Consider the following 11,944-nt stretch of genomic DNA (forward strand, 5'->3'; position numbering starts at 1 on the left):
CCCCGAGGACGGCCTCGGCTCCTCTCCGGCCACCGTCCCCCCGCCCCAACCTCCAAGAAACTTTTCTTTCACTTGGAGAGGCTCCGTGTTGCCATGAAAACGGATTTTCCAAGGGGCCCGACCCTCCCCCTCAGGGGCATCGGACTGGAAAAACCGAAATGGCCAGAGAGCAGAGACAAAAAGGGGCCGCTAAGCGGGGGCCTGGAGCGAGAGAGCCGAGGCCGATTCACCCCCTCCGCCCCCCACACACTCCCCGCACCACCGCATGTGAGCGCCTCCGCCCGGCCCGGGCAGCAGGCGGCTGACTGCTCGCCTTCACTCAAGCCAGCGGAGAGCGTCACAACCCCAGTGCGCTCCGCGGTTCTGAAGCCTGTCTCCCGTGCCCCCGTCCCTCATCCCGGCTCCATCCTGGGCGCGCAGGCCCGCGGCTTCCCGGCAGAGGGTCCTGCTGGGACAGCGGTCGATTCCAGGGAGGGCTTCTCGGAGCCTCCGTTGCGCCCTGAGTCCCCAAGCTCGCCTGGGTAACTGGCGATGCCCTGTGTCCCTATCGCTGGCAGCAGAAGCGGTCGGAGGACCTCCGCGCAGACGGCTGGATGCTTTGCAGGGTGGCCCCGGTACCAGGCACCGCTCGGTCCTGAGGGGGCTGCAAAGTTGCTTTCTGAACCCCGAGGGCGCCCCTCTGCCCCCTCCCCCCCAATCCTGCTCGCGCGCCCCCTCCCCCCTCCGTCACTTCCTCGAGTTTCGTTCTTTCAAACTTTTTGAGACCCTAATTGGTGGTCTCTGAGCGGCTCTCTGGGACTCCCGCCTCCTGAATAACTCCCGTCACGTCACCGGGCCCAAGAGGGGCGTGGGGGTGAACGAAAGGGCTCCCCGAACTTTTTTTTTTTCCACTGGGGCCGCACGGGGACTCCGTGATGATTGGCCAGGGCGCATCACTGTGAGCCTGTCAATCACGAGGCCTCCCGGTGGCGAGGGGCGGACCGAGTCCCAACCCCGGGGGATCGGAGCAGGTATATAAGGGACCCGGCGAGCGCCCGGCCAGACTGCGAATGCGGCCAGCTCGAGACAACGCATCAGGTGCGAGTAGCCTGCGGGTTCCTGCCGACTTGGCGCGGAGCACTTTGGCAAGCCTGCCCTTCCCGCCTGACCCGCCGGCCCACCGGCCCCCGAGCACCCCTCCGACGGAGTCCCCGGGCCTTTTCACCGTGGCCGCTCCAGCCCCGGGAGCGCCTTCTCCTCCCGCCACTCTGGCGCACCTACTTCCCGCCCCGGCCATGTACAGCCTGCTGGAGACCGAGCTCAAGAACCCCGTGGGGCCACCCACCCCTGCGGCGGGCGCAGGCGGCCCGGCAGCCCCCGGCGGCGCAGGCAAGAGCAGCGCGAACGCAGGCAGCGGCGCGAACGCAGGCGGCGGCAGCGGCGGGGGCTCGAGTGGCGGGGGCGGGGGCGGCGACCAGGACCGCGTGAAGCGGCCCATGAACGCCTTCATGGTGTGGTCCCGCGGGCAGCGGCGCAAGATGGCCCTGGAGAACCCCAAGATGCACAACTCCGAGATCAGCAAGCGCCTGGGCGCCGACTGGAAACTGCTGACCGACGCCGAGAAGCGGCCGTTCATCGACGAGGCCAAGCGACTGCGCGCCGTACACATGAAAGAGTACCCGGACTACAAGTACCGGCCGCGCCGCAAGACCAAGACGCTGCTCAAGAAGGACAAGTACTCCCTGCCCGGAGGCCTGCTGCCCCCCGGCGCGGCCGCCGCCGCTGCCGCCGCCGCCGCCGCCGCCGCCGCCAGCAGCCCGGTGGGCGTGGGCCAGCGCCTGGACACGTACACACACGTGAACGGCTGGGCCAACGGCGCGTACTCGCTGGTGCAGGAGCAGCTGGGCTACGCGCAGCCCGCGACCATGAGCAGCCCGCCGCCGCCGCCCGCGCTGCCGCAGATGCACCGCTACGACATGGCCGGCCTGCAGTACAGCCCCATGATGCCGCCCGGCGCCCAGAGCTACATGAACGCCGCCGCCGCCGCCGCCGCCGCCTCGGGCTACGGGGGCATGGCGCCCTCGGCCGCCGCCGCCGCGGCCGCCGCCTACGGGCAGCAGCCCGCCACCGCCGCCGCCGCGGCCGCCGCCGCCGCCGCCATGAGCCTGGGCCCCATGGGCACGGTGGTGAAGACCGAACCCAGCTCGCCGCCGCCCGCCATCACCTCGCACTCGCAGCGCGCGTGCCTCGGCGACCTGCGCGACATGATCAGCATGTACCTGCCACCCGGCGGGGACGCGGCCGACGCCGCCTCGCCGCTGCCCGGCGGCCGCCTGCACAGCGTACACCAGCACTACCAGGGCGCCGGGACTGCCGTCAACGGCACGGTGCCGCTGACCCACATCTGAGCGCCCGCCTGCGCGCGCCGCCCCTCCGCCCCCATCCCGCCCCGCACCCCCAAGTTGGGACGCCTTGTTGTTTAGCTTTGCTTGCCTGGGACTGTTGCCTTGTACCGATGATGGGGAGGACAGAAAGTTTTGCTGTAGCTGTCGGGTTTTGTACGAAAGCGAAAAGAAGTCCGGAGCAGCGGAAATGGGACTTTCTAGAGCTCGCCTACTCCTCGCCGCTGCCCCTCCCTCCCCTTTTGTAGGCTGGGAATCGCTGTGATGTTTGCAGAGGAAAAAGCAGCCCCCCCTCCCCCCTCCTCCTCCTCCTCCTCCTCCTCCTCCTCCTCCTCCTCCTGGGTTCCTGGGTTTTTCTGTTGCATTTGAAAATGTTGTCTCGTTAGTTTACTGTTAGCCAAGGAGTGAGTGAATAGGAGAAACGTGCTCTCTCGGGGAGGCTGGCCTGAGAACGGCAACGCCTCCTCGCCTCGTCGCGTTGCATCGGTTTTCCTTGTGGGTTTTTGGGGGGGCTGACCGCGCGGAGTGGCGCGGCAGCTCAGGCCAATGTTAATTTATAGCCAGGTGTGCGTGTGTCTCCCGCCTCGCCGCCCCTGGCCGCGGGACAGCTTCTGTCCAGTCCGCATTTAGGCTGTTGAGTTGGTGATTTCTGCCGTGATCTGTTTGATATTTCGTCGCGCTAATGTATTCGGATTTCGTTTGGGTGGTGGGGAAGGGGCTATTTTGTTTCAGGTTTTCCAAGGTTTTACTCTTAATTCCTAAATGAGAGATCAATAAATTTTATAACCAACGTAATGGAGTCCTGATAATTTTGCGGGCCTGAAACTCTCCGCGGGGTCGGGGAAGGAACCATCACTCGGTATTAAGAGCCATGGTCCCGTCCTGCGGGGGCAGGGGTGGGGGCAGCGAGCGTGATCCGAGAGGGTTTCTGAGTCCTGGTCATCCAAAACACTCCAGCTCCCGATCCTTGCTACGGAAACTCCAAGGAGCAGGCGGTTGGTCTTCCGGGAGCGTGTGCGGGAGCCGGCACCCGCTCGCTGAGCCGAACACCCCGCGGCCATGCACTTGTTGATAGCAGGCAGCGCCCGCTGAAGGAGGGTCTGCCACGGCAGCCACGCGGGGCGGGGAGTGGCTGCCGGCGGCCGCGGAAACCGGCCAGAGTAGGGGGCACGTTTACCTTTGTGCACTGGGGCGGGAAGACATTTGAGCCGAGCAGAAATATTTACCAAACGAAAACCCTTCGGAAATCTCAATTATCCTATTAAAAATAAATGGTTACAGGGATCCCGAGCAGGAAGTAAGTGCATTTCAACCGTGGTGGCTGGAGCGGCAGGAGGTTCAACACTAGAACGCTGGGTTTTTAAAAGTGCACCTCACACTTGAAAAGATCTCTAAAACTCCTCCACTGGCTTTTTCTTTTTGACTTGTCAACCCAGACCACCTATTTGTTTTCCAGAAGAGGCTCTCTCTCATCCCAAACCTCCAGCCCGCTTTCTACTCCTACCCCCCCCCCCGCTTCCCCCCAATCCCTGACCCTTAGGAATTCCACCGTGTCCCCCGAAAGGCCTTTCGTTTCGTGCCCGGCCACACCGCCCCAGTGTATCTGTTTGGGGCCTAGGAAGAAAACAAATAGACCAGTGTTTTTTTACCCCCTCCTCAGCTGTTTGAGGTGATTTCCGTAATCCCTTTAATCCTGTTACCTCGCTATCCTAGAATAACTAAACTCGGTCTTTCCAATAAGCTTGGCCTGGTGCGCGGTTCTTATCCTCAGCCACTCTTGATCACAGGTTTCTTTGCTTCAGGTCTGCCGGGATTCTGGGCGACAGAATCTCCCATAAATTGGTCCGAATTCCACATTTCCAACCGGCTTCCTTTGTGCGGGCCAGCCATTCACCTGCGGGCCTGGGCGGGCCTCAGGGGGGAGGGGCGGAGGCTTTCTACCGCTTCGGGGGTCGTGCCCGCTTTTTACACATCACTGCGGATCCTGGAGACTAAGCTCACCACGCCTCTCCAAGAAAGGTCGGGTCTCCCGGAGAAGGCAGCACCACCCCTCCCCCGCAGACGGGGGCACTGTCTCCGCCCCCCCCCGCGCCCCCCAACCCTAAGCGCCCCACCCGGTAACTTTGCAGCTCGAGCTGGGAAGGCTACCGGCGGTGATGCACAGACCCCCGCGCTGTGCCCTCCACCCCACCCGGTGCTCCTCCCGAGCCTGATGCGTCCGGGACGGGGTTCGGGCGAGGTCTCCGTTCCGCACCCTCTACTCTCCATTCCGGGGTCACAGACCCCGAGCCCCTCCTGGCTGGTGGGTGCTGCAACACTCGCCGCTGGGATGGGAGCAAACCCACAGGCTGCCCGGGCGGGGAGCCCTCACTACTCCCCCTTCAACCACCCCCCCACCCCGCCACACACACACACACACACACACACACACACACACACACACCGTCGCCCGGTGCTCCAACGTCCCCAGGGCCGTCCCTCTCTTGTCATCTCCACCCACACTATTCATATCTTTCGCAGTGTTTGGGCCTCAGTAAAATACCTGGCTGTAGGTTACTCTGGGTTCAAATTGCTAGCGATTGTGGACACAAGTTTGGTCTGCAGTGACTATAGGAAAGGGAGGGTGAAAACAAGCAGTTTCCCCCCACTGAGGGGGCGGTGCCTATGGGGGAAGAAACTGACTCGGCTCCTTTCGGAGAGTCCATTGTGCTGCTGCCTTCTTAGAAGTGCCAGGGTACCCCTTTCAGAGGGGTTCATATACTGCTCACTCCCTCTCGGAGCACCCGTGGCTTTGTGCTCCACTTGTCTGGTTTCCAACTTGTCTTTAAGAAAAAAGATTTCATCAATCAGCACATTTGCAGAATTTAAATATAGATAAAAGATCTCTCTCTCTCTCTTTTTTAAACTTTGGCATTAGGGAAGGGAGGGAACTGAGCCTAAACGGGAGTGAAACGGCCATCCTCCAGGCCAGAGTTTTCCAACTAGAGCACCCCCTCCCCGCTCCCACTCCTCCTACACACACCTCTAGCCTGACAACTGCCCCTTCCTCTGTTGTACAGATTGGGGTTCTGGTAAGATTTAACTTAAAATAAGGTTTCTGCTCTTAAGTGGTCAAACCCCAGCTCCTGCCTCTTCTATCTTCTTTCCCTAGATGAAACTGGCTCCTAAAGGGGAAAGAGTGCTCAGGATTGCTGAGCTGGGGCACAGAAGAGCCAGACCCCCAGGCCCGCAGGGCTCTCTGTTCCACCACAAGACGGAGAGAAACCCCTGAAATCCCAGCCCCAGCTGCCTCGTAAGCCCACAGTGCAGTGGTGTCTCTACAGAAGAGGTCATTCCTGACACAGACACCTAGAAGCCAGGGCTAGGAGAAAGGAAACCTGAAGTGGGAAGCAGGAGGTCTTTACACAGTAGAAGAGACCAGCCCATCTTTTTTAGCTTTCTCCTGACTGGGGGCCGGGGCGGGGTGGCGGGGGGGGGGGGGGGGGGGGGGGGGGGGGGGGGGGGGGGTTTGGGGGGAGCTACCTTGTGGTAAGAATTATCCCCCATAGAGATTTTCTTCCCTGTCCTCTCCACAGAACTCCCCTCATTAATCTCCCTTCTAGAAATCTACAGTGGGGGAGAGGGCATCCAAAACGTAGACCAACGTTTGTAAACAGATGTTCAACACAGAACTCCTTAAATGGTAAAAGTTACACACAAGCCAAATGTCCAACAAATAGGAAAATGTTGTTTAAAATATGTTTTCAAAAAAGGCTTCTTTGCAGATATTAAAAAATGTGTGCGGAGAGATTTTAATGACAGGGAAATGTTTAAAACACAAAAGGAAAAGAGCAAGATACACAAAAGTATGTTCAGTGTGTATGACCTATTTAACAATAAGGATATATGACTGGAAAAATATGCAAAAATGCAGGGTAGTATTATGAATCCTGGTTAGTCTTCCTTTTATGTTCTCATACTTTCCAATTTCCTCTGATAGGATTGTATTCCTGTTATCACCAGAAAAGGCAGGTTAAAAATAATTCTCTCCCTATCACAAATACAGAAATGTGTCTCCATGTGAAAGAAGAAAGTTCCAGCTTTCCCTTCATTTGTTTTGGGGTGAGGAGGGGGGCAGGGAGCCCCAGGAGCAGTAATCCTCCAGCTCGGGGTTGGGGCTGCAGTGAACACAGGCAGGAGGAGCACACCAGAGCAACCCCCCGCCGGGCGCCCTCCTCAGTAAGCAGAAGCAGGATCAGATTAGTGACGGCTCCTTCATTCTTCAGACCCACTCACTGGAGAAAAAGACCTCCTTGGGAGCCAAGCTGAACAGCCAGGGCTGTGGGAAGCAGGGGCCACTGAGGAACCAGAAGGCACATAAACCTGGGGGCCTAAGCAACCCTCACTGCCCTCTTGGGAGAGGGGCAGGAAGTAAGCCCTTCCTTAGGTGGGGTCCCAGGCCCGGTGAAGGAAGGGCTGGGTGAGTACCCACCAGCAAATGGAAGGTGCTGTGCTGTGTCCCTCCGCCCCTTGGCCACCCTCCTCATCCACACTGCTGACATTTCTTGCCAGACCACCGCCATGGCCTCTGACCTGCTCCTGCTTCCACTCTGCTCCCCACGGTTCGCCTACATGTTTTCTCCATAGAATGTTCCCTCCAACTTTCCAAACACAAACCCTATCGTTGTCGCTTCCCATCTTAATAACCTTCTGGTGGCTTCCTCCAGACGGCTCTTGAAAAACTGTACCAACTCCTCCAAAGCTTTGCTTGATCCAACACCTGCCCATCTCTCTGAGCTCAGCTATTTTCCCTCCCTCAATCCCCGCCAGGATTCTTTTGGGCAATGTCTGTTGAGTAAATAAATCATAGTACCTGATAGTTTCACATCTAAACCAATTTTAATGGCCATCCATTGACTGAGATAAAGATTGCTATACACACACGGTAGCCATCTCGTTTTGTGAGATTTTGTCTTGCGGGATTTGCCCAACGCTGTGCATAAAATGCACATTTCCTGATGATAAAATCTCCTAGCAAAAAAATATCATTTCTTTCCTGCCTTGGGGCTTTTGAATGTGCTATTCCCTTTTCTAGGAATGTTCTTTCTCAAGCTCTTCCCTCAGGTGATCTAAAGCCCTCCAGAAGATCTCAGTCCTAGCATCGCTTCTGGGAAGCCATCGGGATGCCTTCCTCTGGACTAGGACAGATCCCCTTGTTACAGCTCTCAGAGCCCTGGCTTACTTCAAACACTGATCCCAATGGTCAATTTACGTTTATTGGTGTGATTCTGTTCTCTGTCTCCCTCCTGGCTTCTAGGTACCTAGCACAGTGCCTATTCCGTAGTAGGCTCTCAAAAATGTATGTGGAGGGTTACTGCATGTTTAAGGAATGAGGGCCGTGGGGGCTTGAAGCTAATGGGATCGGTGCAAGCCCATGAAAATCAAGACGGAATTTGCCACCCTGGCTCCATTCCTCAGCAACTATAGGCTTTGGGGACGTGACTTACTCTGAGTCGCAAGTTCTTCAGATGTCAAGTGGGAACAACAATATCTCTGGTCTCTCGCGAGGATTCAAAACAACAGGGGCGCCTGGGTGGCTCAGTGGGTTAAAGCCTCTGCCTTCAACTCAGGTCATGATCCCAGGGTCCTGGGATCGAGCCCCCGCATCAGGCTCTCTGCTCAGCAGGGAGCCTGCTTCCTCTTCTCGCTCTCTCTGCCTGCCTCTCTGCCTACTTGTGATCTCTGTCAAATAAATAAATAAAATCTTAAAAACAACAACAAAACAACAACAAAAAAGATGCTCTGAGAGCGAGTACGGTGCTTGGCACCCGGCCGTTGTACAGTGTGTGTTAGTATGATTATCACCTTGGTTAGTAGCCTGTTGATCCTTTAGGGAGGAACTTATGCCCCCTGGTCAGATTCTGTACTTCCTACCATCACAAGTGATGTTCCTCATTGCTGAGGCCAGCGTTTGCCATGGAAGGAAGGCAAAATAAGACATCCGCATTAAAAACAAACAAACACTATGACACCAAAAGCATAAACACAAAGGAAAAAAATAGATAAATTGGACTTAGCTAAAAGCACCTCTTTTGCTTCAAAGGACACCATCAAGAAGGTGAAGAGACAACCCATGGACTAGGAGAAAAAATGTGAAAATCATATATAGGATAAGGGGCCTGCATCCAGACTATATAAAAAGTTAAAACTCAATAATAAAAAAATGCCCAATTGAAAATGGGCGAAGGCCTTGAACAGGTATTATTCCAAAGAGAATATACAAGTGGCTGACAGACACACGAAAAGATGCTGGACATCATTGGTCATCAGAGAAGTGCAAGTCAAAACCAGAGACGGCACTGCGAGGACAGCTATAATAGTAATTTAAGACTAGGCAAAGCCAGTGTGGCTGAGGATGCCGAGAAATTGGATTCCTTGTGCAATGCTGGTGGGAATGTAAAATAGTAAAGTCACTTTGAAAACCAGTCTGGCAGTTCCTCAAAAAATTAAACCCTGAGTTACCATATAACCCGGGAATTCTACTAGGAAAAACCAAGAGAAATAAAAACATACATCTACACAAAGATCTGTATGTTACTGTTCAGAGCAGCACTATGTATAATAGTCAAAAAGCAGAAACAACCTAATTGTTTTTTAACTGATTAATGGATAAATAAAATGTGATATATCCATACAATGGAATATTTTTTCTGCAATAAAAAGGAATTGAGGGGCGCCTGGGTGGCTCAGTCAGTTAAGCCTCTGCCTTTGGCTCAGATCATGATCTCAGGGTCCTGGGATTGAGCCCTAGGCCCCAGGTCAGGCTCCCCACTCAGCGGGGATTCTGCTTCTCCCTCTCCCACTGCCTCTTCCCCCACCCTTGTGCTCTCTCGCTCTCTCTCAAATAAATAAATAAAATCTTTAAAAAAAGGAATACTTGTATATATACAGCTTAGTATACATATGTATATTACCTAGCTCTGTCAACTGATAAGAAGGCCTAGTGGCAAGGAAATCCCAGTAGTAACCAGCACACATAGTATCCAGATTTTAGCTCCTAATACCATTTTTCCTTGAGAAGAACCAGGACTCTTCAGGAAAATGACTGATTCTAGATTCTAGCACTGGGGCCAGAAGTACACAAAATGAGTCTGGAGCACCCTGGAGTGCCAGAAAGTACAGAGCGGTAAGAAGGAAGGCAGGGAAGGAAGGAGGGACAGACCACAGTGCCGGAGATGTGCTGGAGATGTGTCTGAGAGACACGGAAGCCAACTAACAGGGCTCCCCATGACCAAATCTGCAACAATTTGAGCAAAAAAGTTAATAAAGTGGTATGGAATTATAACCCGAAATACACAACAAATAGCCATGTATGTATACTGATATAAATCATTAATACATAAATGAGGGGAGGTGAAAAGACAAATCAGTGCAGAAGAAATCAAAATAGTTTCTGATCAAGGTCAACATCAACAGTGATAAGTCATGTTGATGGTGTGTATTATCCATGTGATGTGATGAAGACAGCACTTTTCCTCTGTGGTCTTCCTCCCCAAAACCTATAATCAGCCTAATAATGAGAAAGACATCAGCTAAATCCCAATTAAGGGTTATTCTACGAAATACCTGACCAGCAATCCTCAATGCTGTCATCAAACACAAGGGAAGTCTGAACCCTCACAACCAAGAGTAGCCTAAGGAGACGTGACCTACTAAATGTAATGTTAATGTCATGTGGTATCCTGGATAGGATCCTGGAAGAGTAAAAGGACTTTAGGGGAAAAAATGAGGAAATATAAATAAAGTGTGGAGTTTATTGAGGAATAATATCATATGTATATATTTATTATCATATATAATAATATATTGTTTATCATAAGTCATAATATATGTTATTATCATATATATCATAACATAACAAATATTGATATGTTGTTCATATGTACCATACCAATATAAGATGTTGATGATTGGGGAAACTGCAACATTGTACGGCAACACATGGGAACTCTCTGTATTATCGTCCCAATTTTTTCATAAAACTATTGTAAAAAGTAAAACTTATTTTAAAGATTTTATTTATTTATTTGAGAGAGAGTGAGGGAGAGAGCAGGAGCAGAGGAGGCCAGGGGAGGCAGAAGCAGCCACCCAGGCGCCCCTCAAAACTCATTTTAAAAAGTGAGTATGGGGGGCGCCTAGGTGGCTCAGTGGGTTAAGCCGCTGCCTTCGGCTCAGGTCATGATCTCAGGGTCCTGGGATCGAGTCCCGCATCGGGCTCTCTGCTCAGCAGGGAGCCTGCTTCCCTTCCTTTCTCTCTGCCTTCCTCTCTCTCTGCCTGCCTCTCCATCTGCTTGTGATTTCTCTCTGTCAAATAAATAAATAAATAAATAAATCTTTAAAAAAAAAAAAAACAGTGAGTATGGGAAAAAAAAAGTGGGTACGGGGCACCTGTGTGGCTCAGTCAGTTGAGCGTGTGCCTTCAGCTCAGGTCATGATCCCGGGGTCCTGAGATCGAGCCCTGCATTGAACCCGCCTCAGGCTCCCTGCTCAGTGGGAAGCCTGATTCTCCTTCTCCCTCTCACCCTGCTTGTGTTCCCTCTCTTGCTGTCTCTCTCTCTATATATATAAATAAATAAAATCTTTTTAAAAATAATAAATAAAAAGTGAGTAGAGTTGACCTTCATACAATGTGGAGGCCGGTGTGCCTACCCCACCTCTTTGCATGCTGTCGAAAATGCACATCTATCTTTTGACTCCCCCAAAACTTAACTACTAATAGCCTATTCTTGACTGGAAGCCTTATTGATGACAAATACAGTCCATTAACACATATTTTGTATGTTATATGTGTTATATACTGTATTCTTACAATAAAGTAAGCTAGGGAAAAGAACATGCTATGAAAAAAATTATAAAGGAGAGAAAATACGTTTATAGTGCTGCACTGTACTTACTGAAAATAAATCCACATGCGAGTGGATTTGTGTGGTTCAAACCTGCGCTGTCCAATGGTCAACTGTACTTTGTGGGTTAAAGGAAATCTTCATTAGGAAAAAAAGCTCCTGTTTAAAAAAAACTAATTAAAAGCTCATTTATTTTTATTTTTTAAAAGACTTTATTTATTTATTTATTTGAGAGAGAGAGAGCGAGTGTATGAGTGGGGGCAGGGGCAGAGGGAGAGGGAGAAGCAGACCCCCTGCTGAGCAGGGAGCCCGATGCAGGGCTTGATCCCAGGACCCTGAGATCATCACCTGAGCTGAAGGCAGATGCTTAACAGACTGAGCCACCCAGGCGCCCCAAGAGCTAATTTATTTTTAAATATGTCGTTTTCAGGGCTCCTGCTTAGCTTAGTTGGTAGAGCATGAGACTATCGGTCTCGGGGTTGGGAGTTCGAGCCCCACGTTGAGTACAGGGATTACTTAAAAATAAAATCTTTAAGGGGTTATATGGTAATCTCTGCATCCAATGTGGGGCTCGAACTTCCAACCCTGAGATCAAGAGTTGCATGCTTTTCCCACCGAGCCAGCCCAAGTGCCTCCATAGTCACTTCAGTTCAAACAAACTGTTGCTCCATCAAATTTAGT

At 52.8% G+C, this 11,944-nt stretch overlaps 1 protein-coding gene across 1 annotated transcript; it reads left to right on the plus strand.

The window, feature by feature from the left end:
- The first annotated feature begins 894 nt into the window (after positions 1-894).
- SOX3 (SRY-box transcription factor 3) lies at positions 895-3,171 on the plus strand. Its single transcript, XM_045068191.1, has one exon. The coding sequence runs from the start codon at positions 1,050-1,052 to the stop codon at positions 2,385-2,387; it is 1,338 nt and encodes a 445-aa protein (XP_044924126.1). The 5' UTR covers positions 895-1,049; the 3' UTR covers positions 2,388-3,171.
- Positions 3,172-11,944: the final 8,773 nt, after the last annotated feature.

The sequence above is a fragment of the Mustela putorius genome, unplaced genomic scaffold, assembly GCF_011764305.1.
Source record: "Mustela putorius furo isolate JIRA1106 unplaced genomic scaffold, ASM1176430v1.1 tig00003899_pilon_pilon_pilon, whole genome shotgun sequence".
In the NCBI taxonomy this organism is placed as follows: domain Eukaryota; kingdom Metazoa; phylum Chordata; class Mammalia; order Carnivora; family Mustelidae; genus Mustela; species Mustela putorius.